Source organism: Arachis duranensis, chromosome 10 (genome assembly GCF_000817695.3).
Source record: "Arachis duranensis cultivar V14167 chromosome 10, aradu.V14167.gnm2.J7QH, whole genome shotgun sequence".
Taxonomy (NCBI): Eukaryota; Viridiplantae; Streptophyta; class Magnoliopsida; order Fabales; family Fabaceae; genus Arachis; species Arachis duranensis.
Window position 1 is genome coordinate 6,570,503 of NC_029781.3, and position 25,791 is coordinate 6,596,293.

Here is a 25,791-nt window from a genome sequence, read left to right on the forward strand (position 1 = left end):
TATAGAGTGAGAGTGAGAGAGAGAGAGAGAGAGAAGGAGAGCATCTTTGGCACAGGCAAGGGATAACGAAGACCCATACCCAGATCTTCATTCACGTTAATTGCCAAAGCTTTTTCTTCCCTCACTCTTTTCGGATCTCATTATGTGTAAGTTTTTCCCGTCGCATTTTACGCTCAACTAAGAGGAATAAAATTGAACTTTTTTGTTTTGTTTTGGATGTTTATGGTTTGAGTTATGAGTGGGTTTTGTTACTGTGCATTTACTTGAATTTCTCAGATTCGGTTTCATTTCTGTTTTAAATTGTTATGAAATGTTTAAATCTTAACTGGACTTTTATAATTAGTCTAGAAATGTATGCATTGCTAGCTGAGATTTCAATTTTTTGAAAGTTTATTGATTATGATTGTTCACTTATCTCAAACATGTTGATGGTGTTAGTATAATCTAAAGTTGCAAAATCTATTGTTTGAGTAAAAAGATTGTGATAGTAAAGCTGGGGAAAAACAATGCTTTGCTTAGTTTAGTCATGTATTTTGAGGTTTATTTAGTATGGCAGTTTTCACTATGTTCAATTACATTCTTTACTTGAATCTGTCTTTTTCATATTGCTCATTACCTGAATGATTATTGTCCTCAGCTATGGAATCTCTCCCCGATGCCCTACTTCAATACATCTTGTCCCATATCAGTAATGCTCGTGATGTAGCAGCTTGTAACTGTGTTTCTAAGCGATGGAAAGATGCAACAACTTATGTCAGAACTCTCTATTTTCCTCGCAACTCATTTGATAACCCCTCCAGTGGTGAAATTCCGGACAACATTGTGCAGAGAATGGTATCAAATGTTGTAAAATTAGAAGAGTTAGTGGTATATAGCCCTTTCTCCCCTTCAGGCCTTGCTTCATGGCTGTCTCTTGTAGGTCAATCACTCACTCAGCTTGAGCTTCGAATGGACAACCTTGCTGATAACCAGGCATCACGTGAAAGTCCATCAAAGTTGGACTGCATTGGGGCAGCAAAGAATTTGGTGTCTCTAAAATTGTGGGGTGTTTTAATGATAAATTCGCCAAAATGGGATGTCTTCCAAAATCTTAGCACCCTTGAAATAATTGGTGCAAGATTGGAGGATCCTGTATTGACTGTGGTGCTTCTAGCATGTCCTTATCTTAAACGGTTGCTGTTGCTTGGATGTGAGGGGGTTAGATCAATTTCAATTGAGCTGCCATATTTAGAGGAGTGTAAGCTTGATTTTTATGGTCTGGGAAACTGTTCACTTTCTCTTATCTCTCCGAAAATTGAATCCCTTGAGGTACAAGGCTGTAGTTGGATCAGGGTCCCTGAAACCGGGCATTTGAAGAAGCTTTCAATTTCCAACAGTTCGGGTAATTTTCCATATTAAGTGATTCTTGTCCATGTAATTTTTTCTTATTGGCTGTGTTTTCTTGTTCTTATATTTCTTTCATCTCATGTTAATTGTTTCCAGGGAGGGTATACATGATAGATTTTGGAAACCTCAATGTTCTGGAGTTCCTGTCGATGCGGGGAGTCCAGTGGTGCTGGGATGCAATATGTAAAATGCTGAAATTGGCAAGTGAGGTGAAGCATCTTTTTATGAAGGTTGAATTCACAGGGGACTTTGAGGCTCTGCAACCCTTTCCAGAGATTGATTTTGTCGAATTTTTCAATAGCCATCCAAAGCTGCGCAAGTTTGATATCCATGGAGCTATGTTCGCAGCTCTGTGCCAGAGGAACAGTCTGAAACATGTAAATTCATAATAGGCTAAATATTACTCTTCTGATTAAGTGTGCTCTTAGAAATCTTATCTAATGCTGATATTGATTCATTTTGCAGGTTGATCCTGGGTTTGTCATCCCATGTTTGGAGGAGGCTGTAATCACTGTAAGATCACCACTAAATGCTGAACAGAAAATCAGTACTCTTGAATCCTTGTTGAAGTATGGGAAAAATTTGAGGACCATGGTTATAAAGATTCTTCAAATGAAGAGCTGCCACACCAGTGCTGATGATTTTTTTGATGAGATTTGCCGCTTGAGATACATGAACCATGAGAAGGTACGAATAGAATAAAGCTTATAAAAGGCTATCATTGTTTCTTGATGCATTCATAATATAGGAAGAGGGTGATGAACCTTGTTTCACTGGCAAGGTTGTTGCCTTATGAGTTCAAATCTTAGAAATAGGCTCTTTATTTGCCTGAATAAGGTTATGGACTTACTCTCCCATTAAGTGGGTGAGTCTTGTGCACTAGTCTACACTTTTTGTTTTTCATTTTTGTATTGTCAAAAGAGACTTTTGTTGTTCATTTTTAGCTTAAGCTGGACTACTCACTGCTGAATTGATGTATGGTTCTCAATATTTCGGGGAGCTAATTGACTTTGTAAACTTCTAATGTATTGTTTTTGAACGTCATTTGAAATTATGATCTTTCTGTTAAGTTAATTTGGAGAATGATTGGATTATCATCTTTCACATGATTATCAAAAGAACATGATAATGGTGTTGCTTTTTCCATTTTTTTAAGAAAAAGGTGTTTATACTTTATATACTATCCACCATTTTAAGTTGTGTACAGCAATGAGGTTTAAACTTGAGAGTTGAAACCTTTTAGAATATTACTAGTACTTTTAGGAATATAATTTTTTTAAAACTACGGTTCACTTTGTTATGACAACATACATTATGCATGACAAAAGATTTATAAAATTAAACTACCTTTACAAAAAAAAGCTGTGAGTTGACAAAAGTTTTTGACTAAGAAGACTAAGATATCTGTAGATAAAAAATCAAATAATAAGATTTTTAGTTATTATTTTTATATGAAAAAATCTAATTTTTTATTAATAATTAATTTTAACATTTGTTATCTAAAATTTAAAACAATTTAACGTGTATATTTTTACATTTAATTAGCTATTAACTATTAAGTCTGTTGTATAAATAGAAATAATTAATTTTTATACTTGCTATTTAAAAATAATATTTTTTCCCTGTGTATATAAAAATATAATTAAATATTAGCATAAAAAAATTATACTAATAGTTATAAAATTAAATCAAAATTAATTTTTTTAAAACAATTGAATTTTGATTCTAACTTTTAATTATAACATTAGTATTCTCTCTAAATTATATGTAATAAATATTTGAAAGAAGAGAAATAAAAATATAAATTAAAAAGATAAGCGGTAAAAATTTAAAACTAAATAAAAAACTAAAAAACTATGTATATAAATTTAAAATTAAAAAACTATGTATATAATAACAATAATAATAATATTTTTTATTTAAATTATATTATTTTGTTAATTTTGTTTTTTGTAAAAGAGAAAGATATTAAAAATAGAGAATGAGAGAAAAAAGAGAGAAAGATAAAGATGAAGAATGAGAGTGAGAGTGAGAGTTTGTTAATTTTGAAAGAAAAAATTTTATTTTAATCGTAAAAAAATATCAAATGACATTTTGATTTGTCAAATTATTAATATAAAATATAAATTATATATATAAAGTAAAAATAGTAGAGAGAAATAGAAAAATGGAGAGAGGTAGATGAGAAAATTTAGGAAGGGAGTTTATTAATTTTGAAAAAAAAAAAGATATTTTTTCTCAATTTTACTAAGAGAGTGTCAAGTGATACATTTGCTTATTAAATTAGATAGTAATATTAATATATGATACATAATATAGGTATATTTCAATTTTAATTTTAATATTTTAATTTTAATTTTAATGCAATTAAAGAATGTTATGTTTGCACATCTTAATTGTCAAATTAGTAATTAGTCATTGATATTGATAATGATATATAAAATAGATAAAGTGGTTGAATGAACGAGAGAAATAGAGAAAGGAAGAGGGGGAAAGGAGAACTCTTTAATTTTGGAGGAAAAGATTTGGTTTCAATTGCAATGAGAGAGTGACATGTGGCACATTTTGGTTGTAAAATTAGTAAGGAAAAAGAAAGAATTTAATTTTGGAGGGAAAGATTCAATTTCAATTACGAGAGAGTGACATGTGGCACATTTTGGTTGTTAAATTAGTAAAGGAAAGAGGAAAATTTTTTAATTTTAGAGGAAAAGATTTGATTCCAATTGCAATAAAAGTGACATGTGACATATTTTAATTATAAAATTAGAGATAGATAATAAATTTGTACCCCTTTCTCCTGCTATTGTATTACAACAAAATCTTGTAGGTTAGTAAGATTTAAGTGAATAAGTGCTGTAATATGCCTTTACTTCTTCAAGAAGTAAAAGCTAATGTTTCAAGTTATAAAATTCCTTCTTGATTTTCAATTTTTTTTTTCTTGTGTGCTTATATTTGTCACACGAAACTACTATATTTTTGTAATTATTTGAATAAAATTAAAATGTGAAATGAAAAAAGTTATTCGCTTTTTTTTTTTCCTAATAAGCTTTAAAAAACCTGATAAAATCAATTCTGAGAAAATCATTTGTACAAAAAAAATGTAATTATCCAAAGACCTAAATTTAGCACCATCTAGTTCTAGATAAGCTTCTTCTTTACGAAGTATCGCTTCAAATGCCAAAATTGCAAAGCTGAAACTACAATGCAGATACCCAAGGACATTATACTAAGCCATGCTACTCTGGCATTTGTTCTTTCACTTACGCCCCTCATATTTGATTCTCTGAGAAGAAAAAAAAGAAATGGTTAATCAGAAAAAGTCAAGACAACTTGCAACACCGCCTCAAAAAAGAAAAGGGAAAAAATAAAAATAAAGGCCAACATTTAGGCTTTTGTCATATAATAAAAATTACGATACCTGTTCTTCAGATTTAGCAAATTCTCATGGATAGTCACCACTGCTTCTTCCAGCTTTCTCAGCTCAAGCTCTACCCCCTAAGCATCAATTACATATAAAACTGATGTTAGCAAAGATAAATTCTTCAAGGGGCAATATCCAGAGGATAATCTGTTAGGTAGTGTTTGTGTTGAAAGATTGAAACTGATACTAAGAAGAGACTGAAACTTGTGTTTGGTAATTAAGATTGAAATTAAAATTTCAGTTTGGAGACATAAAATTTCAATCCTTTTATTATTTCCAGAAAATGGAGACAAGGAGTTAAAATTTTTAGAATAAAAGATTGAAACTTTAACCCTATTTCATTTTCATATTTATATTGAATGAAATAGGATAATAAATCATAATTTAATCCTATATGTTTTACACTAAATATAATATAAAAATTTAATTTAGTTTCAGTTTTTTAATTTTTGTCTTTCAAACAATCACTATTTTTAGTCTCAATCTCTTTTATAACTGTAATATTAAGCACTTCATCAAGATACGAACATTAATGCATTCATGGTGATTAAAACATTTTATGAATAGTTCAGATAGTGAGTAATTAGGTTAATTTATTTTTTTAAATGGACAATTATTCATTAGTGTGTATAAATTAAGTGTTTTTTTAAATGTGAAGATAAAAAATCTGAAGGTCAAATTTTATAATAAAATTTTACGAATATACAAATCTAACCCTCTAATTTTTTATTTTTAAATCTGGCCCTCTAATTTCTTTTACTTCTTTTTCACAATTTTATGATACATCTCTCATCCTTATGATATAACAAAACACACTCTTTTTTTTAATATTAAAAATAAAAATAGGAATAATTAACCACGTCAAACATGATGAAGTCAAACAAGTGTTCCTTGGATTTGAGACAAGCAAGCTTACCTCACATTTAATTTTATAAATTTAATTAAATTTTTAAGTCATAAATGTACTTAGGTTCCATTTTAAACTATCATACTTCCATTACAACTAGATAGAACTTAATCTCATTTTAAAATAGAATCACACCATATTATATTTAATAGTAATAAGGTCGTGAGCTACTTAATATAAAATTCAAAATAAGTTACCCTAACTATTTCTATTCGAAGTGTGTTACAAATACTAAGATTTATCAAACCCTGACTCATTATTCATCTGTAGATGCCATAAATGGAATATACAGGTAAATTAAGAAAATATATGTAGGTAGATATGACTTATGAATGGAATATTTACCTCAATCTTTTCTTTCTTAGCAACTGTTTCCCATTCCGTGGCTGCAATGCCGATTTTCCAATCGAGGTTGACTTGAACTTCTTCATTTCCTTGATTTTCAGCCACCCAGAAGCATGCTAGGTAGCTCCCAGTCTCTGTAGTTGTAAATGCGAACTTGCCGATTGTTGCGTTCTCCTTGAAATGAAGATTGTTTCCATATGGTGATGTCACCTAAACAAAATTTGTAGTACTATTACTATAAGATAAATCCAGAGATCAGCTTACAAGAAACGGTGGAAGTTATTTTTTGATAACAAAATAATAGGTATACAGTAATACAGACAGAAACTAAGAAACTACTATCTCTAATCTCTATAATTAATGCATTATTATTCGATGATTAATGTATCTAATAAATATATCAATTTTCATAATAGAACCCTGATAATAATTTCTGGAAGGATTATTTGCATTCACTTCACCGGTAGCAGCATGAGCAAATATATATATAAGCACGTGCATTCAGATAAAAAGTTAAAATATCCTGAAAGATGAGTTCATCAAAATAAGAGAAACACGTAAATTGAATGAATCATATTATATTCAGTCATTCTCATGGCAGAAACCACATGAACTATCTAATATTAGTACTAAATCAATTTCACAAATCAGAATTAGGTCGTCGATGAAAGATGATCGAAAATAATCTAACCTAATAATTAAGGTGAGATATATGAATTAATTATATTACTGTGTTATGTGAGAAACGAAAACAAACGAGAATAAAAGCGATCGATCCAGATCGGTACGCGATACCTTGACGGAAATAGTAGGGTTTCGGGGAGGTGAGCGATGATGAAGATCAGCGGCACCGACTGCAGCAACGACAAAGTAGTTAGCTAAAACGATAATGTTGCTTTGGATTTCTTCTGAAACGCATTTCGTGGAAGTAGCCTTCGCCTGTAACGTGATCCAGATGGCTCCACACGGCGGTGACAGTGACAGAAAGAAGAAGCAGAAGAACAGTAATAAAACTATGGCTTTCACTTTCACTTGCAGTTCCAACAACATGATGTTGCTTCAACTTTCTATATAAGATATAAACACATACAACGACGAAGAATGCAAATGCAATTGCCAATGGCAATGGCAGTGGCAATTGTTCCTCGATCTCTCTCTTTTTCGATCTCTTTCTGTTTCCTATCTCTCCGCTTTTTTTCTTTTCAAATTATTATTTTCATTTTTTCTTTGATCTTATTTTTATATTAAGTTTTGTTAGTGAAATTTGAGTTTCAGTTTTTGATGCATGATAAAGTATCCACTATCCAGTCACATTCTTCTCTTTAGAAAATCATTTAAGAATATACATGAATTTAAAAGTTAGTTATTTCTTATAAAGTTTTTAATGTTTATTATTAAATTTTGTCTTATATTGAATCAATTTTTACATTTAGTTGTATAAGAATTTAAAATATTTTGTAATCTAAGTTTAATTTAAGGATTCTGTTACAAAGATTTATTGATTTGAAAGACAGTTAAAACTTAAAAAGGTTTCTATATAAACTATAAGAATTTACATAATAATAATCAGTATTTTTAGGTGGGCCGAACGAAGGCCCAGAGGGGAATAATGAATTTCTTTAGAATGTTACTGTCCATAGTGTTTTGGGCTGAATGGATTATGCAAGTTGAAAAGAATTAGATTTGACTTTAATATTTACCAAAAAAAAAAGATTTGACTTTACTTGCAAGTTGCAAACACTACATGTCACATGACCATTTTTTCTATTTTTAAAAAATCAAATTCAATTAAATTAGTCCAGCATTTGTAACCATTCTATACTTAATAAAAAGTCAGCATCAAACCAAGTTGGGTTGGCTAGTGGTTAGCTCACTAGTCCGCTTAAGTAAGTATTGGGGGTTCGAATCCCGTCTTGTGTATGCGGCAACCCATTGGCCAGCGGCAAACCCTTAAATTGAGCTCAGTACCAGGACGGATTAGTCATTGACCTGTCGAGTTGGAGAATACCGTGAAAAAAAAAAGCAGCATCAACTTCAGAAAAAAAATGAATTAAAGGAATAAAAAGAAAACTAATAATAAATTAATGATAGCATGCTTCAGATCATTGTGAACTATTCATTAAATAATCCCATGCTTCCTCGAGAGCAATGAATATTGAATTCAATCTCATCTCTTCTTGTGTTATCAATACTTGAGTTATAATTTTTGAGAACATAAATCATGCTTTGGTTTCACTCATTTCATATCTTGCCTCAAAATAAGTTGCAACTACATTGATATTAAGAGGAGAGAAAAAAAATTTTCACTTATAGTATAGTAACTCTCGTTTTTCTTAGTTTCTTTAGTGGGTAGATAGAATTTGTGCATTATCATCAAGTTCATAAATCAAATTCAGACACTTAAAAACGGCTACCTACTTGTGTTCCCCAACCTATCAATACCATTTTGTAAATATGAGGTGTCACAATCCACTCTAGTTTCCATTTCCATACCCAATATCAAATTAAATCTTAGCACCATGAAAAAGGCATTCTTTTTTACCATTAAGGTTCAGAAAAGTCCACAACTCCATCAATTCATGCTTTGAATAGACACCAAAATTTCAAAGCAGTGTCCCCACTATATCACTATGATTAAGATTCCTAACTATGTCAGTGTATAACAGATAACATGAGCCGTTCATCAAACCTTATCTTCATCATACAGAAATAAAAAAAAAATTAACTTCAACGGTCCCATTTCACATCAAACTGAGGCTTAGTTAATCTACAACCTTGATGAGGCCAAACTCAATAAAAAGAGAAATATTTTATAATTCTTTTAAATATATTCTATTCATTTACTTTGTGGAATATTATAGCCCTTAAAAAAGTTCTTCAAATATAAAGGCCAAAAATACTGTTCCTTTATACTTTTTCTTGCACTAAACAGAGAAACAAGATCTGCTTCTTAAATTCAACAAATTCATACTCACCAAGAGAAGAGAAAAAAAAAATGGAAGCCCTTCTGTCCCAATTCACCTTGCTCTCAGACCATGCTCTACAGGACAAGAACTTTGATCCATCCACAATTGAGGACCTCATGAAGCTGTTTGAGATTGAGTCATACAAGGCATGGGCAGCTGCAGAACTTGAGCAACAGAAAGAGGTTGAAGAGGCTGAAGTTTCCATGCAGGAAGCTGAGGACTACCTTGATTCTGTCATGGAAAGCGCCATGGATGAGTTCCGGCGCTTCGAAGAGGAGCTTGAGAGCATGTCAAAGGCTGAAATGGAGAGCCTAGTTAACACTGCTGAGAGTGCAAGAAAGATGGGAAATTTGATGGAGAAAGCTGCCTCCATTGCTTCCAAGAAGTATATTGAGGCTGCACTCAATTCAGCCACTGCTTCCATGAAATCTGCTTGGAAGGGAATCTCTTCTGGCAAGGTCCATCCTTCTTAAAACATAACAGTAACAAGATAACCTTCCTATTGAAATGTATTTAGTTAAAATCTGTAATAAGATACTTCTCTTTTGGCCTTTTGTTTTGTTATCTTCTGCTCTTATATTGCTGCTATAGAAATTGGATCAGAATTGATGTACCAAAATTGATAGGCTGAGAGTTCATGATTCAGCCACCAGTGAGAATGCAAACAGATTTAATGTTCATGACACATTGAAAATCCAATACTTTCATGGATGAATCTGATATAACAGTTAGTAGTTAGGTTTATGAAGCTTAATCTCGAAGATTTGTCAGTAATGTATTTATCCCTTGATTCTTAAGAGATATATTATTACTTCTTTGGTCATGATTCGTGTGATAATGGAGGATACAAACACTTCTGAAATGACATCTCTAAATCACAGCTAGGCACAAGCTCTCCCACCACAAACTTCTAGAATTACATGCAGGTTTTGAAGCCACATCATACTAATTTCCATAATTACACAAGCTCTCTATTTACTCCATTTTCGTTACACATTGAACTAAAATTTAGGAACAAGAGTCTTCCGCTGCTCTTTTGCTACCAGAAAGCGGTGGTTACAGACTGCAGGTTACTGGATGTATGTGGATTGGTGTAATTTGTGGGAACAAAATCTACATTCAGAGAAAGAGTTGTGTGAGCAGCCCCACTTTAGTTCCTGACTTTCTAATTGCTACAATTTGGTCTCTCAGATTTTAAAAAGTGCATCAATGTAGTTCTTCGTGTATTTTTCGTCACTAGAGCTCAACACCGTTATTGACGTGACTCAACCCTTGCGCCGCTAGACATATTAAAACGATGTCATATGCGTTTGGCGCTAAAGAAGATATTAAACGACGTTATTTTAGGATTTCAACAAAAACTAAAACATTAAACCCCTCCCTTATGATCTAGTCTTCTCCTTTTCCACTGAACTCCAATTTTTTTCACCCATGGAAGAGTTAAATTCTTTTTATTTTTTGTTTGAAGTTCAGTGGAGAAGGAGAAGACAAAGTGATCAAAAGGGAAGGGTTTTAACGTTTTAGTATGTCCAGCGTGGCAATGGTTGAGTCACGTCACTAATAGCGTTGAACTCCGATGACAAAAAATACACGAGGAAGTACACTGGTGCAAGTTTTTGAATCTGGAGGACCGAATTATAGTAATTAAAAATTCAGGGACTAAATCGGTGCAACTCACCAATCAAAGTGGGGCTTAACTCGAGTTGTGCTTGACCACCGCAAGTATGATGCCCCTGGTAAGTTATTCTGTACAAAGAAGGGTCATCACGAATCCTTTGAACCCTCTTTTTGGCTGGGCATCCACGTCCGTTGCATCTGTAATACTCTCTGCATATCGACCATGTATGCCGTAAGTCCAAACATATTACTGAATACTGAAATCATTGTTGAAATTTTGGGTTCCATACCTTCGATGCACCGTGCCCAGAATATCTTTCTGATCATATTTTCTCCACGTGTATCCATCATACTCCATAAAATCACTTGTCTCTATATCCCAGGTTGGTAAACTACAATTGCGATCCAAGAGTCTGGATTAGAAAATGCACTACAACTAAAGGAGAGCTATCTTGTGTAACAGATTCAAGCTATACATGATACAACAATTCAGGATTTTTTTGAACAGCATGAATAATTCTTAACCACCTCAATTTTAAACTCAACAGTATCTGATTCATAATGTACCCAATTTTATAAGATGCGCCTACCTATGTTTCGAGACCCTGGAACCCTTTTGGAAGTCCTTGCCACTCGAAGCCAGTGAATTTGCATCCACTATGGGATGTAATGGTGCAGCCACTGAGCCACCTGTTTTAACGTGTGAATGAAGCCAATCTATTATGTAACGAAATTTAAACATCAAGAAAATAATCAAGCATCTACAGTAGTAAAATATCTTCAAAATTGAAAGTAAATAAATTACCCGAACCACTATCCATGTTGTCACCATCATATTCATATGTACCTAATTGAGACATTATGTCAGCCTCTTCATGGATTGGGGAAAATATCTGATCGAACTTACACGGTCGACCTTCTAGTTCCCTCCACCAGTTGCTTTCTCCTTTGATTACCGTTAGTTCTTGGCTTATCAATTCCCTGGTTGAAAGACTATGCAGCTTTGGGCAGTCATAAAATGCTATTTTTTTCAAAACAGGTCCAATGTGCAACCCGCTTGAAAGGCTGGTCAATTCAGGGAGATGGAGAAGCAATAACTTGTTCAATTTAGGAAGGAAAGTATGTGCAATGTGCCTGAATGAATGACAACTTACTAATGTACTTAATTTGGGACAGTCCTTCACTATAAGCTCCTTCAACAAAGAAAAGTTTCCCAGAAAATCCACAGAGAAGAGAGTTATTAACTTTGGACAACTTTGCAACGACAAAGACTGTAACATACCAAATGAGCTACGAGGAGGAGTTGGGCCCTCCCAGATGCTTCTTAGATTCTTCATGTGGAATAAACTCAAGAATAGCAAATGCGGAAGCATATCCTCATCATCTTTTGCTGCACCTCCACCACCAATTGTTTGCATTTCTTTGCATTCTGCCAATATGCACACCCGTAGTTGCTCTATATTTTTCATTTCGCATTCAGATAGACTCTGTAAGGTGAAATGCCGATCCAAGAAAAGAGCTTTGCTGTTTCTAAGAAGCATTTTGATTTCATCCGGGACACCCTCACCTTTTACAAATTTTAAGCTGCAGCCACTTTGTTTAAATTCCACATCAGTGGCAGGTGGTATGCTTGATATAATCCGTTGCATATGACGACCAACAGTGAACCTGAAATCAAGTTTAAAAATGTGGGCCGGTATGAGCTTCAAAAGTTCCAGTTGTGGGATATACATACTTAGAGTTTTCAAACACTCTAATCCCAATATTTCTGGTAGAATGGCTTGCACATTCTCATTCCACCGCTCATCATCAGGGTTTACACCAATACACAAATGTTCTAACCTCTTGAGTTTAGATAGCACACCAGAAGGAATAATTGTTGAGCAAGAATATGACCTATTCTTCTTGACACGATATTCATAAAAGCAGAGGGTCAAGCTTTGCATATTGGTTAACTTCTGGACCTCTTTTGGCAGATGTGTGATCTGAGTCTCATCAAGATCAAGCTTCTCAAGTTTCTTCAAATTTCCAATTTCAGGTGGTAATTTCATGAAGCATTCACAACCTTTCAAATAAAGTTCTCTAAGCTGCTCCAAAAAGAACAGCGAACGCGGCAGTTCTCTTACACTAGTATAGGATAAGTTCAGTATGCAAAGGAGAGGCATGTGATCAAAAAATAAAGATGGTATTTTTGTCAAATCAGCATTGTTTTGCAGCATCAAAACTTTGAGTCGCAGACAATCTGGGGACTGTGGTAGCTCAGAGATTTTATTGCCTGCTAATTCAATTCGTACAGCATTATGCCACTTGTCAGTGTTGGATGGTTCAGTCAATCCTAGGTTTGATTTCTCTATGAACAACGGGTAAGAGGTGTGTAGCCGTTCTAATATTTGATAGGTTTCTTCTGTTAACCAAATATACCTGCCTCCAACACCATTCAATTGAAGAAATATAGAATTTTCTACAAGCTGACTTAGGTTCTTTTCCGTTTTTCCAGCATCCAAAAAGAGATAAGACATCCAGTGATTCATCAATTCATGATCAACCATGCCTTCTTGAATTTTGGGAATGACTAAACAACTAAGTAGACAATTCTGTTGTATCTTCTTCATGCCATCCCATATTAAGCTTAGGAATGCCTTAATCATGATGCTGTTCGAACCATGAAAATTGTGGAAATCATGTGAAGGATTAAAACATCGCAATTTGAAGAGAGCAAGGTCCCATTTTCTAACATCTTGATGATTCTTCAACAACTTTGCCACGAGGAGAATTGCATGAAGGTGGCTGCGACACTCCTCAACTATGTGCGCTGCAGTTGTCAGGATGGCACTTGATGAATATACAAACTTCTTCCCCACACTGTGACAGAAGACCACCCACGGCAGCAAATGATCGTTAGTCCGGATTTCCAAGTCCACTAACTCATCCGTCAATCCTCCTTCTTTAGCTTGTTGAGATGCTGGTGAGTCAGTTGTAATGAGGACCAAAACTCCTGACTGTAGAGTACTACAAAGTCCCACTTTTTGTGGATCAACAATTTCCTCACCATCCCTATCTACAAGAATTACTAGGTACCTGCTTCTTGACATCTCATCTTCAATCTGTCTGGTGCACAGAATGTCATCATCTTCAATAGTTGAAAGCTGAAGTAGTTGACAGATATGTTGTTTAAGTTCGTTCTCTGCTTCTGAAGTTGGATATCCGGAGGCATCAATAGTCAGAGGTCTGCGAAATGAATTAAGAATGTCAAGCATATTATGCTTGTCATTCAAGGCTGCAGTTACTTTTGCCTCGACTGTTCTTTTTTCAACATCACTTCTGGTTGATAACCTGATGCATTTTGTATGGTTTGGATTTTCACTTTTACAAATGGAAATCAATGTTTGGATGAGTTGGTGAACAGAAAGATCAGCAGCCAGATTGAGAATAGCTTCTGGAATGAAGTCCAAGTGGGCATCACCGAAGCTGGAGCCGGACCAGGACCAGGACCTATCACCATTTTCAGCATCCCTTATTATCTCCTTTGGAAGAAGTCCTTTTAGTTTAAGTGGCAGCTGTCTCTCGTCATATGGTTTTGATTTGAAGTCATCGGATATCATTCTTGCGTCCAGAGGATAACTACACAACAGGCTCATCAAATCCCTCTTCCTCCTCAAACTATTTTTTGATACAAGTGAGGAATTTGTTGATTTCAAGCTCGTCAAAGTACTAGTCTGAGAAGCTGAGGCCCCTTCAGATTTTGTTTTGTCAAAAAAATCAGCCGTCTTGTTTTTCAGAAGTTCATTCATATCTGTTTTAAGGATATTGAATGGCTTCATTTCCATTTTGGGAAACTCACCTGCCTCTGACTTCATTTTGGTAGAATCACCTACTTTGCTCATGTTGGAACTTAGTATCTGCTAATTCCCTATGAGGAGTGTAAACTGCAACTTGAAACGTCCAAGCAACAAGAAATTTTACCATCAAGAGTTCTTTTTTTTTTTTTTTGGTTATGTAGTAGAAATTAATTGAATAGATAGATTAATACAATCTAAATATTATAAACAGAACAGATATTGTAAAATATTGAAGAATGAAAGTGTAATAGAACATCATGACAGAGTATAACTCGGTTGTTAATTAGCAAGGGTACCTGATAGAATTGAAGCGATGTTCTTCTGCTCCAGGCTAAGCCGTTGAAGATATGTGTGAGTTTAGGAATTAGGATTACGATCTCCCTCTAGAGACTCACCAAGTGCCAAGAAAAATACTTGTTAGGGATTTTAGAATCCTCGCATCAGTCAACGAAAAGAAATGTGAAACAGTGCAGCAAGAAATGTCCACATTTCTGACTCAACAAACACACTGAGAACGACTAATAATATATAATGATGAGAACTCATGGAAAAATAGTAACATGCGAAGCTTCCTTCAATGACATTTCTTGGAAGCTGCCTGGTAAGGTTGACTTCACTTGAGTCAACATGTAACCCCTTCTTTCGAAAAATTCCATTACTACAGGGTATATTCTTCCGTAATTGTGTGATTGATTCCGCCACTTTGTTCTTCTAGTTTCTGTTTTCTCAGTAACCATGGACCTGAACCGGCACCTCAATTCTAGATCTCGACCAAGCCTCACTCCCTGAATACTAGTGACAACTTCAACGTGGCAAACTCATTCTGTAACTGTAAGTCCTCGTATGCAATCATAAATTTAACCCATCCCTGCCAAGAGTTTTCATTTTATTCATACTAAACAAGCTGTACTTATTTGTCAGGTATATATGAAAAATTTTAACCTTAACTGCTCACTTTGATTAAACCACACTGTGAGTGCACAACACTTCATATCAAGAGTCAGTTTTGGGTTTGAAGAGAAAATAGGCATTTTTTTTTCTTTTTCTAGCAATAAGAATCATACTCTAAGATGTTAAGCAAATGCTAGTGAATGGTTATATATCTAATATGAATTATCTGAATTAATAATATACTCTATGAAATGAAACAAGTATCATGATTTTTGTGCTTTGTTTCACATCTTTCACAATCCCACGACACTCCATGTTCTAGGGCTGTGTGGTTAACATATGTTACCATCTGATCTAGGAATTTAATCATCACGGCTGGTTTTGGAAACATTACTTCCAATCTCGGAGATTTGGCAACAGAGGTAGCAAAGCAGGTTGGAGGAGAAGCCCTGGCAAGCAGGTTGGTATCTGTAAGAAATTCGGGAGAGAACTTTGAACTTCTGAAGCAAGAACTGCAAGAACTACTTGCATTGAAAGAAGATAAAGAGAAGGAAGTTCAGGGAAACAGACACAAAGATACCTCAAGTGCTTATCGCTTATGGTCTGCAAAGGTGTTTGAGGTAGCTGCTGAAACTCTTCATTTGATTGCCAAATATGAAACTCCAACTTGGTCTTGGAAGCACCCAATCCTATCCACAGAGATTGAGAAAAGGCTTAAAGAAGTTCAACAACTCAGAGACAAGGGAAATTCTGTGGATTGTATAGTTGATAAATCACCAGATCGCATCTTAAAAGTATTTGATGCTCCTGAAATCATGGGGTATAAGACTCTCCAAAGTGCACTCGAAAATATTGTAGATTTGCTCAAAAGCAGCAAAATACAAACCATTGGAGTGGCTGGAATGAAGGGCGTGGGGAAGACAGCACTGATGCAGAACCTAAATAACCATGATGTTGTTGCAGAGATCTTTGATATAGTCATATTTATTAGACTGTCAGCTGATCACACAGATCACGAGCTTCAATGAAAACTAGCAAAGCATTGAAGGTGGATACTTAAGTCATCAATGATCCCGAGGAAGTTGCGAGAATAATACATGAGGAGCTGCAAACTAAGAAGTATTTGCTGATTTTGGATGGGGCAGCGGATGAGATCAACTTGAGTCAGCTGGGAATACCATGTAATGAATCACAGTAAGGTGATAATAACTGCTCAACATCGCCAAGTTTGTACCTTGAATGGAGCAGAAAGGATGATTGAGGTAGGCCTGTTATCCCGGGATGAGGCATGGAAGATGTTCTGTAACACTGTAGGTCCTGTGATTGATCTCCCGGACATTCCAGAGATAGCTCGGCGTGTATGTAACAAGTGCTCTTGTCTTCCCCTTCTGATACAAAAGATAGCACGCTCTTTCAGATTGAAAAAGAGTGCTTCCAGCTGGAGGGTAGGACTGGAAGATCTTGAAGAGCGATGGCCGGATTATGAGAATCAAGGCGTAAGTGAGTTGTACTCATTCTTGACGTTCTGTTATGATGAATTGAAAGATGAAAACAAACAGAAATGCTTTCTGTATGCTTCCCTGTACCCTGCCAATTGCAAGGTTTATACTGACTATTTGGTGGAGTGTTGGGCGGCTCAGAACATGGTGATGTTAACAACACAAGGAAATACCAAAAGGCACGCGATCGTGGTCAGGCGATATTGGAACATCTTACTGATGTCTCTCTTCTGGATAGAGGAAAACAGATGATAAGAGTATAAGAAGACGTCTGCGAAGCAGAAGCTCTTTCTTACGGCTGTGCTGATAGGAGGAGAACCAGATGGGCACCCCCTCTGGAGGGATGGATTAAACTGAACACAGATGGATGAGTTCAGGGAGAGGATAGCAGGGCAGGTTGTGGTTGAATTTTCAGAACCAGTAGCGGGGATGGATTGGTGGCTTCATGGCTAAAATAAGGTGCTGCCAACCACAAGAAGCTGAGCTCCTTGGTGTACTTAATGGGATCAGAATGGCAGCTGATATGGGTATGAGATTAAGCTTTCAACATTAACAAAGTCTTAACATTAAACTAGGATGCAAATTCATAGATGTTCCACCTTTTGAATTAGTCTCTTTATTTACAGCTGATGTATTCAATGACTCTGTAATCCTTTTTTCTTGAGCCTAGACCCGTTTTCATACCAAAAAAAGAAAACCTACTTCAAGGTAGGAAGTTGAAATTTTCCCACATTTTTATGATCATATTTAATGTTAGCAATATAAAACCAAACATGTAACCATAGTCTTTGAAATAAATCCCAAGATCAGAGTTAATAGTATGAATTGACTTATTAACAATCAATAATCATATATCATTCTGAAAATTAAATGCTATCACAATTCCTGACTTCATTGTTTACACCAAGGATAGTGGTTGACACTGGATGTATTTGTACTTCATGTGTGAGATAAGTCGGTAGAAGATCAACTATTCATATTTCATAGACAGAGTTGTATGTTGACTACGGTCTACGGCGGCATGTATGTTGCCCAGAGTAAACTGTTTTATATAAAGGAGGGTCCTCGCCAATCCGTTGAACATGCTTTGTGGCCAGGCATCCTTGATCATACTTATGAGTGCATCTGTAATAATGTCTGCATATAGACCATCCATAATGCATGCCATAAGCCCAAGCAAATTAGTGAAAACATTTGGATGCTTAAAGAGTAAATATGGTGTTACCTCAGGTACTTATTGTTGAACAACGATTTCTGACCATATTTTCTCCATGCGTATCCATCTTCAGTGAGATAACTTGTCTCTACCTCCCAAGTTTTTGAGATTCTGTTGTGATACAGTAGTCTGGATTAGAAAATCCACTATGACTCTCCTACAGTTAGGATTTCTCGAGGGAAACAATATATAAAGCTTGTGAAAAAGATTCAGAGTAGACATGATAGTTCAAATACTTTGGATGCAATTGGACGGTCTTTGTAATTTCTAATATATTCAACCAAGCATAATGTCAGATATGAAAAATAATATATCATATAGTATCTGATGCATTATGTGCCCAAGTTTAACAGGGTGCATTACCTACGCCTTCTATATTTGCCTCTCCTAGTCGGTGAATTTGATACACAAGTTGCAATCCCTGTAGGCTGTGACGGCTTACCTACTGAGTCACCTGTTTACACACGATTTAACAATGTATACAAGTGAATCAAGCTAATATAGTAAATTAGTAATATATGATATAGAGAGAATATTAAGAAATATGGTCACGGCATGTATTGTGGTAATATAGTTACCTGGACCATTATCAATACCGTCATCGTCACATATACCTAACTGAGTCATCAAGTCAGCCTCTTCATTAATTGGGGAAAAAATTAGATTAAAATTAGGCGTTCGACCTTCTAGTGACTTCCACCAGTTGGTTTCTCCTTTTATTGCCGTTAGTTCTTTGCTTACCAATTCCTTCCTTGAAAGACTGTGCAGCTTTGGACAGTCATAAAATGCTATTTCTTTTAAACCAGGCCCAATTTGCAACCCATTTGAAATGCTGGACAATTCAGGAAGATGGAGAAGCAATAACTTGCTCAATTTAGGGAGGAAAGCATGTGCATTGCGCTTGGATGATTCATGACTTATCAATGTACTTAATTTGGGGCAGTCCTTCACTATAAGTTTCTTCAACAAAGAAAGATTTCCCAGAAAGTCCAAAGAGAAGAGAGTCACCAACCTGGGACAACTTTGCAAAGACAAAGACTGTAACATACCAAATGAGGAGTGAGGGGAAGTTGGGCCTTCCCATATGCTTCTCAGATTCTTCATGTGGAATATACTCAAGAATAGCAAATGCGGAAGCATGTCATCTTCATCTTTTGCTCCACCTCCACATGTCTGCATTTCTTTGCATTCTGCCAATATGCACACCCTTAGTTGGTCTAAATTTTTCATTTCAAATTCAGAAAGACTCTTCAAGGTGAAATGCCTATCCAAGAAAAGAGCCTTGCTGTGTCTAAGAACCGTTTTGATTTCATCTGGCACACCCTCACCTTTTACAAATTTTAAGCTGCAGTCACTTTGTTTAAATTTCACATCAGTGGCAGGTGGTATGCTTGATATAATCCGCTGCATATGACGACCAACAATGAACCTGAAATCAAGCTCAAAAATGTGGGCCGGTATGAGCTTCAAAAGTTCCGGTTGTGGGATATACATACTGAGAGTTTGCAAACACTCTAATCCCAATATTTCTGGTAGAATAACTTGCAGATTCTCATCCCACCGCTCATCATCAGGGTTTACACCAATACACAAATGTTCCAACCTCTTGAGTTTAGATAGCACGCCAGAAGGAATAATTGTTGAGCAAGAATATGGCATGTTCTTCTTGACACGATATTCATAAAAGCAGAGGGTCAAACTTTGCATATTGGTTAACTTCTGGACCTCTTTTGGCAGATGTGTGATCTGAGTCTCATCAAGATCAAGCTTCTCAAGCTTCTCCAAATTTCCAATTTCAGGTGGTAACTTCATGAAGCATTCACAACCTTTCAGATACAGTTCTCTAAGCTGCTCCAGAAAAAACAATGAAGATGGCAGTTCTCTTACACTAGTGTAGGATAAGTTCAGGATGCAAAGCAGTGGCATCTGACCAAAAAATGAAGATGGTATTTTTGTCAAATCAGCATTGCTTTGCAGCATCAAAACTTTGAGTTCCAGACAAGCTGGGGACTTTGGTAACTCAGAGATTTTATTGCCTGCTAATTCAATTCGTAAGGCATTATTCCATTTGTCAGGGTTGGGTGGTTCAGTCAACCCTAGGTTTGATTTCTCTATGAACAATGGGTATGAGCTGTATAGCCGTTCTAACATTTGATAGGTTTCTTCTGGTAACCAAGTATACCCGCCTCCAACACCATCAAATTGAAGAAAGACAGAATTTTCTACAAGTTGTCTTAGGTTCTTTTCTGTTTCTCCAGCATCCACAAAGAGAGAAGACATCCAGTGATTCATCAATTCATGATCAACCATGCCATCTCTAATTTTAGGGATGACTATACAGCTCAGTAGGCAATTCTGTTGTGTCTTATTCATGCCATCCCATATTAAGTTTAGGAATGTGTTAACCATGATCTCGTTTAAACCATGAAAATTGTGGATATCTTGTGAAGGATTACCAGATTGCAATTTGAGGAGAGCAAGTTCCCACTTTCTGACATCTTGATGATTCTTCAACCACTTTGCCACAAGGAGAATTGCGTGAAGGTGGCTTCGACACTCCTCAACTATGCGCACTGCAGTTGTCAGGATGGCACTTGATGAATATACAAAATCCTTCCCCGCATTGTGACAGAAGACCACCCATGGCAGCAAATGTTCTTTAGTCCGAATTTCCAAGTCCACTATGGCTTCCATCAATCCTTCTTCTTTAGCATGTTGAGGTGCTGGTGAATCAGTGGTAATGAGTACCAAAACTCCTGACAGTAGACTCTTACAAAATCCCACTCTTTGTAGATCGACAATTTCCTCGCCATCCCTGTCTGCAAGAATTACTAGGTACCTGCTGCTTGACATCTCTTCCTCAATGTGTCTGGTGCACAAAACTTCATCGTCTTCAATCATTGAAAGCTGAAGTAGCTGACAAACATGTTTTCGAAGTTCCTTCTCTCCTCCTGTAGTTGGATAATTTGAGGCTTCAATACTAAGAGTTCCACGAAATGAACTCAGAATGTCAAGCACATTATGCTTGTCATTCAAGGCTGCTGCTACTTTCGCCATGACTGCTCTTTTTTCAATGTCGCTTCTGGTTGACAATCTGATGTATTTTATATAGTTTAGATTTTGATTTTTAGAAAAGGAAATCAGCGTCTGGATGAGTTGGTGGACAGCAAGATCAGAAGCCAAATTGAGAATAGCTTCTGGAATGAAGTCCAAGTCGGCCTCACCGAAGCCAGAGCTGGACCGGGACCAGGACCTATCACCATTTTCAGCATCCCTTATTCCTTTGGAAGAAGTCCTCGTAGATTAAGCGGCAGCTGCCTCTCATCATATGACTTTGATGTGAAATCTTGAAATATCATTCTCGCATTCACAGAGTAACTAGACAAGAGGCTCAGCAAATCCCTCTTCCTCCTCAAACTATTTTCTGATTCAGGTGAGGAAATTGATGATTTCAAGCTTGTCAAAGTACTAGTCTGAGAAGCCGAGGCCCCTTCAGATTCTGTTTTGTCAAAAAAAAATTTCTCCGTTAAGGAGAAATCTAACAGCTCCTTTCTGGGAAACTCTCCTGGCTCTGTTTTAAGGATACTGAATGGCTTCACCTCTGTTATGGAAAAATCACCTGCTTCCAACTCCATTTTGGGAAATCCAGATGGCTCTTTTTTCGAAAATTCATTCATCTCCGTTTTAACGATATTAAATGGCTTCACTTCCATTTTGGGAAACTCACCAGCCTCTAACTTCATTTTAGGTAAATCACCTGCTTTGCTCATGTTGGAACTTAATATCTGCTAATGCCCTATGAGGAGTGCCAAACTGCAACTTCAAACGTCGCAAGCAACAAGAAATTTTACCATCAAGACCCTTTTTTTTTTCGTTACTATATAGTAGAAATTATTGTGAATAGATCAATACTATCCAAATATTATAAACAGAACAGATATTGTAAATATTGAAGAATGCAAATGTGATAGAATATTATGAAAGAGTATAACTCGGATGTAAACTAGCAATGATACCTAATAGAATTGAAGCGATGTTCTTCTGATCCGAGCTAAGCCGTTGAAGATACGTGTGGGCTTAGGAATTAGGATTACGATCTCACTCCAGAGACTCACCAAGTGCCAAGAAAAAGACTTGTTAGGGATTTTTTCAGAATCCTCGCATCAGTCAACGATAAGAAATGCGAAACAGTGGAGAAAGAAACGTCCACATTTCTGACTCAACAGTCAACAAACGCACTGAGAAGCGAGAACGACTAAAATATATAATAACTAGATTTAGACCAAGTTGATTTGGTCGAGTTATCAGTTAATTCGTCCGCATGAATAACGGTCAGGAATTCGAATTATATTTTGTGTGCATAGTAATTCATTAATCAGCACTAAATTTTTATATAAAGTTTCCATCGGTAATTTACATAAATAAAAAAACAATTCTGCTAGATAATTAAAAGGGTCTAGGCCAATTAATAATAGTTTAAACGGCATAATCTTTTCCTACTCAAATAAGAGGTTAAGAGTTCGAAAGAAGAGGGAGTCCAGCTCATTTCTGCTCAAATAAAAACAAACACCCCAATTACCATAGTTTATCCTGATTCAGATTTACGCCGTGCATCTCCATTCCCTCTCGTGGCTGAACCTCCCTGCTACGGAGACGCGTTGCTGACCTCCTTCCCACGCCATTTTTGTCTCCTTGAAGAACGCTGCCCAACGCCGCCTCTGCTCAAGCCTGCACATCACACCACCACCACCGTCAGACGCGTGCAGTCCGCCCTTACCCTCACGACCCGGCGACGCTTTTCCCCATCTTCCGTCGCGGGCGGCTGCTCCTCCTCCACTCCATTGTTCTCCAACAGGTTAGAAGATGTTTTGGTTCTATTTAATAGATGATTCTCTGAACTGTCCTAAGGTTCATAAACTAAGATTAGTGGTTCAATTGAAATGTTCTTTAATTTTTGCTGAATAACTGGATGTTCCTGTTTTCAATTAAGTTTACATGTTTAACTTGCTTATTTGGAGAAATTTTTTAGCTTTCCCATTCAAAAAGTGGATTTCATTTATTTTTTATATTGTTTGTTCTCTGAATTGGTAGAACATGCACGCGCAGCGCTGGCTTTTTGTTTTGTAAAGGTGACTTGGGATTTCAATGCAATATTTAGATTAAATTTAGTTTAATTTTGGTTTAATTTAAGTTTGGAGTTAAATATGGTGGAAGAGACCATTTATTTTCAGCATCGTTGGTATTTTCGTGTCAAGTAACACAGATGTCAGCTTAAACATGTATGGGATGGTTTTTAAATTTATTGCGAATAGACGGAATAGTTGTAATTTAGTTTATTCTACCGGTACATAGTTAACTAGGCTGTATGTTGTATATCATGGTTTGAAATTTAACTACGCAATCAAAATTGATTCAGAAGTTCAAAATCACCACCAGGTAACGCCGCTTGTGTCTGGTTGCTGGATCTTTTCTCCTTTTGTTTAAACTGCTTATTGGAGAGAAACAATATAACACTTTTAATTTGGTGATTTTCCAGATGGATGTTTCTTCGTTAAACATGTGATTGTAGCTCTTTGGATGAATTTTTCTTTGTATTGTAAATGGGAGTTTCTAAATTTAGGATTGCGGATGTTCCTTTATGATCGATGAATGTTTTGTTGCTCTTTAGATGAATGTTCCTTCTTTAAATGTGTTTCAATATGTTGTTAGCTTCTTTAGTAGTTTGATTTTCATGATTAGAAATATACATTCAATATGCTGATGCTAGCTTCTTTAATAGTATAGTGTATTCATTATGCTATTAGTAACCCCTAACTTGTTGCAAGTTGTAGACAATGTTGCAAACTTACACTGGTATAAATTACAGGAGGAGGTGACATTAAGTTAAATTTATAGCTTACATATTCTGTCATTAGGATTTATTTCTAGTTTGGTGTTTTTGCTACTTTATTTATTTATTTAGTTTTTTTATTCAAATCAATATGACTTTATTTGTTACATGTTTCACCATCACCATTCAAATACAAATTGTATGTTACTATGAAGACAATCTCATCATGGATACAAGATGAAATATCATGTATTATAATGTATGAAATGTTACTGTTTTGTTTAAGGAAAGCTTATGCCATGACTATAATTGAAATCTTCATTTTCTTTAAAATCTCATATTAGCGGGTTGTTAGCTGAATTATTTGTTCTGAATTTTTTTTCTGTATAGTTTTAGATGTTCTTTTTGTATATACTTGTGGATGTTCTTTATAGCTAGAATTTTCTATTTTGAAGGGAGCAATTGATGTTGAAGAAAGCAACAATGCACAAAATATTTTGATTGCTCAATCTTTTATTGCAAGCCTTGGAATAAATGAATCGCAACAACTTAGTGGATTCATGTCTTTGCTAAATTCTTTTGAAAATTTTTAGTTTAATGTAATTAAGATGTATACATGTTTTTTTATTTTTTTTATATAACACTTTCAAAGTATAAAACATGTTATTCTAATGTATACATGGAATGCCATTACTGATTGAGATACTTTTGATATATTTTTTTATTTTTCTTGTGTTGCAGTTGTAGATGTCTACTTCTTTAAGAATTGCATGACCTTTTTTTTTTTATAAATCTTATTCGGCATGTTTCTTCGTTTAAGTACCTTATTGTTTTTGCTAAGATCTAAGTGGATGTTACTTTTGTTAAGTATCAAGATGTTTTTTTATCATACTACATGGATGTTACTTTATATATTTCCGTTGTTGTTTTTTTCTCTTTTTTTTTTGTCCTTCGTTAAATTTTGTTAAACAAACATTCTCGAGAGCTATAATCTTATAATAAGACAGTGAATTTGAATCTTAATAATAGCTTAATGTCACGGTAAATTTTTAGAAGGTTATATTTAACAGTGTTTGTATAGTTTTCTGGAGTGTTTGAGAATACTCTAGATGGTTCCGGAACGTTCTAGAATGTCCTAGAAGGTTCTGGAATACTCTAGAAGGTTCTAGAAGACTTTAGAAGATCATGGAATAAGAAGGTACGTTCTTCAAGTGAGCCTAGAGGTAGGGACTCTAACTTCTTAGAAGAAAGAGTTTCTATGTTGGAAAATGTTCTATCCTCTATGGATGAGCGGTTCCAAAGGATAGAACATGACAAGGAGACCCTCGAGGCTCACGTGTTAGGAGAACTAGATGCTTTCAAAGAAAGCATGCTCCAAATCGAAGAGAAGCTTGAGAATTCCTTGAAGTTATTTGAAGAAGTTCGAGTTTGGTTCGAGGAGGCGAAATCTCGACCAACCATTATAAGGGAGACGACAAAGATTGATCTCCCCAAGCCAAAGGAGTTCAAGGGCGTAAGGGACGCTCGCGAGGTGGAGAACTTCCTATGGCAAATGGAGAGGTACTTCGAAGGCCAAGGGGTGGTCGAAGAAGCAATAAAGGTACGCACTGCAGCTCTCTACCTTTCTGATAATGCTACTTTATGGTGGAGGAGAAAGTGCGTAGATATGGAAAAGGGTACTTGCAACATAACCACATGGGAAGATTTCAAAAGGGAGTTGAAAAGACAATTCTTCCCTGAAAATGTGGTTTATGAAGCAAGGAAGAAGTTGAGGGAGTTGAAGCACAAGAGTACAATTAGTGACTACGTAAAGGAGTTCACTACTCTCACGCTTCAAATCCCCAACTTAGCATCAGAGGATGCATTGTTCTTCT

The 25,791-nt window shown here is 35.6% G+C and overlaps 7 protein-coding genes across 10 annotated transcripts in view; 4 read left to right on the forward strand and 3 right to left on the reverse strand.

Annotated features, from left to right (window-relative positions):
• LOC107468830 (F-box protein At1g10780) lies at positions 1-2,469 on the forward strand. Its single transcript, XM_016088205.3, has 4 exons — positions 1-146; positions 638-1,381; positions 1,483-1,763; positions 1,852-2,469. Exons 1-4 carry the CDS (start codon positions 143-145, stop codon positions 2,086-2,088), a joined length of 1,266 nt encoding a protein of 421 aa, XP_015943691.1. The 5' UTR covers positions 1-142; the 3' UTR covers positions 2,089-2,469.
• Positions 2,470-4,524: 2,055 nt separating this feature from the next.
• On the reverse strand, positions 4,525-7,209 carry LOC107468773 (transmembrane emp24 domain-containing protein p24delta4-like). The gene is made up of 4 exons (XM_016088137.3): positions 6,855-7,209; positions 6,060-6,269; positions 4,805-4,881; positions 4,525-4,669 (listed from the first exon to the last, which is right to left on the reverse strand). Exons 1-4 carry the CDS (start codon positions 7,107-7,109, stop codon positions 4,525-4,527), a joined length of 687 nt encoding a protein of 228 aa, XP_015943623.1. The 5' UTR covers positions 7,110-7,209.
• A 1,703-nt stretch (positions 7,210-8,912) lies between these two features.
• On the forward strand, positions 8,913-9,710 carry LOC107468801 (uncharacterized). The gene has a single exon (XM_016088160.3). It carries the CDS (start codon positions 9,055-9,057, stop codon positions 9,496-9,498), a length of 444 nt encoding a protein of 147 aa, XP_015943646.1. The 5' UTR covers positions 8,913-9,054; the 3' UTR covers positions 9,499-9,710.
• Positions 9,711-9,788: 78 nt separating this feature from the next.
• On the reverse strand, positions 9,789-15,084 carry LOC107468799 (uncharacterized). 2 transcript variants are annotated; one of them, XM_052255074.1, is made up of 5 exons: positions 14,778-15,084; positions 11,448-14,568; positions 11,233-11,332; positions 10,933-11,034; positions 9,789-10,852 (listed from the first exon to the last, which is right to left on the reverse strand). In XM_052255074.1, exons 2-5 carry the CDS (start codon positions 14,524-14,526, stop codon positions 10,678-10,680), a joined length of 3,456 nt encoding a protein of 1,151 aa, XP_052111034.1. In that variant the 5' UTR covers positions 14,527-14,568; positions 14,778-15,084; the 3' UTR covers positions 9,789-10,677. The 2 variants fall into 2 exon arrangements, with proteins under 2 accessions (XP_052111034.1, XP_052111033.1); XM_052255073.1 differs by having other exon boundaries at positions 11,448-14,574.
• Positions 15,085-16,556: 1,472 nt separating this feature from the next.
• On the forward strand, positions 16,557-17,123 carry LOC110276748 (probable disease resistance protein At5g43730). The gene has a single exon (XM_021133844.1). It carries the CDS (start codon positions 16,557-16,559, stop codon positions 17,121-17,123), a length of 567 nt encoding a protein of 188 aa, XP_020989503.1.
• Positions 17,124-17,674: 551 nt separating this feature from the next.
• Positions 17,675-25,791, reverse strand: part of LOC107468800 (disease resistance protein RPS2) — a 36,443-nt gene continuing 28,326 nt past the window's right edge. The window contains exons 2-5 of one of the 3 annotated variants that reach the window (XM_052255072.1): positions 18,666-19,516; positions 18,451-18,541; positions 18,097-18,198; positions 17,675-18,008 (exon numbers count right to left, since the gene is read on the reverse strand). In XM_052255072.1, coding sequence (XP_052111032.1) covers positions 17,876-18,008; positions 18,097-18,198; positions 18,451-18,541; positions 18,666-19,516 — 1,177 coding nt within the window. In that variant the 3' untranslated portion in view covers positions 17,675-17,875. Of the gene's footprint in view, positions 18,009-18,096; positions 18,199-18,450; positions 18,542-18,665; positions 21,341-25,791 lie in introns of all 3 variants that reach the window. The other 2 variants (XM_052255070.1, XM_021133845.2) reach the window with 2 other exon arrangements.
• LOC107468814 (probable disease resistance protein At4g27220) overlaps positions 22,646-25,791 on the forward strand; it is a 24,305-nt gene continuing 21,159 nt past the window's right edge. Inside the window, exon 1 of the mRNA XM_016088183.3 lies at positions 22,646-22,942. The gene's annotated coding sequence lies outside the window, so the exon portion shown is untranslated. The remainder of the gene's footprint in view (positions 22,943-25,791) is intronic.

Excerpts from the sequence above, each read along its gene's own strand:
- LOC107468830 (XM_016088205.3), top strand. Across the intron at positions 1,382-1,482 it reads TTCAATTTCCAACAGTTCGG|GGAGGGTATACATGATAGAT; the intron begins GTAATTTTCCAT and ends AATTGTTTCCAG. Across the intron at positions 1,764-1,851 it reads AGAGGAACAGTCTGAAACAT|GTTGATCCTGGGTTTGTCAT; the intron begins GTAAATTCATAA and ends TTCATTTTGCAG.
- LOC107468773 (XM_016088137.3), bottom strand. The coding sequence starts at position 7,109 with ATGTTGTTGGAACTGCAAGTGAAAGTGAAAGCCATAGTTTTATTACTG. Across the intron at positions 6,270-6,854 it reads ACCCTACTATTTCCGTCAAG|GTGACATCACCATATGGAAA; the intron begins GTATCGCGTACC and ends AATTTTGTTTAG. Across the intron at positions 4,882-6,059 it reads CTAAGAAAGAAAAGATTGAG|GGGGTAGAGCTTGAGCTGAG; the intron begins GTAAATATTCCA and ends ATTGATGCTTAG.
- LOC107468801 (XM_016088160.3), top strand. The coding sequence starts at position 9,055 with ATGGAAGCCCTTCTGTCCCAATTCACCTTGCTCTCAGACCATGCTCTA.
- LOC107468799 (XM_052255074.1), bottom strand. The coding sequence starts at position 14,526 with ATGAGCAAAGTAGGTGATTCTACCAAAATGAAGTCAGAGGCAGGTGAG. Across the intron at positions 11,035-11,232 it reads TCCAGGGTCTCGAAACATAG|TTTACCAACCTGGGATATAG; the intron begins GTAGGCGCATCT and ends TCGCAATTGTAG. Across the intron at positions 10,853-10,932 it reads CTGGGCACGGTGCATCGAAG|AGAGTATTACAGATGCAACG; the intron begins GTATGGAACCCA and ends GTCGATATGCAG.
- LOC110276748 (XM_021133844.1), top strand. The coding sequence starts at position 16,557 with ATGAATCACAGTAAGGTGATAATAACTGCTCAACATCGCCAAGTTTGT.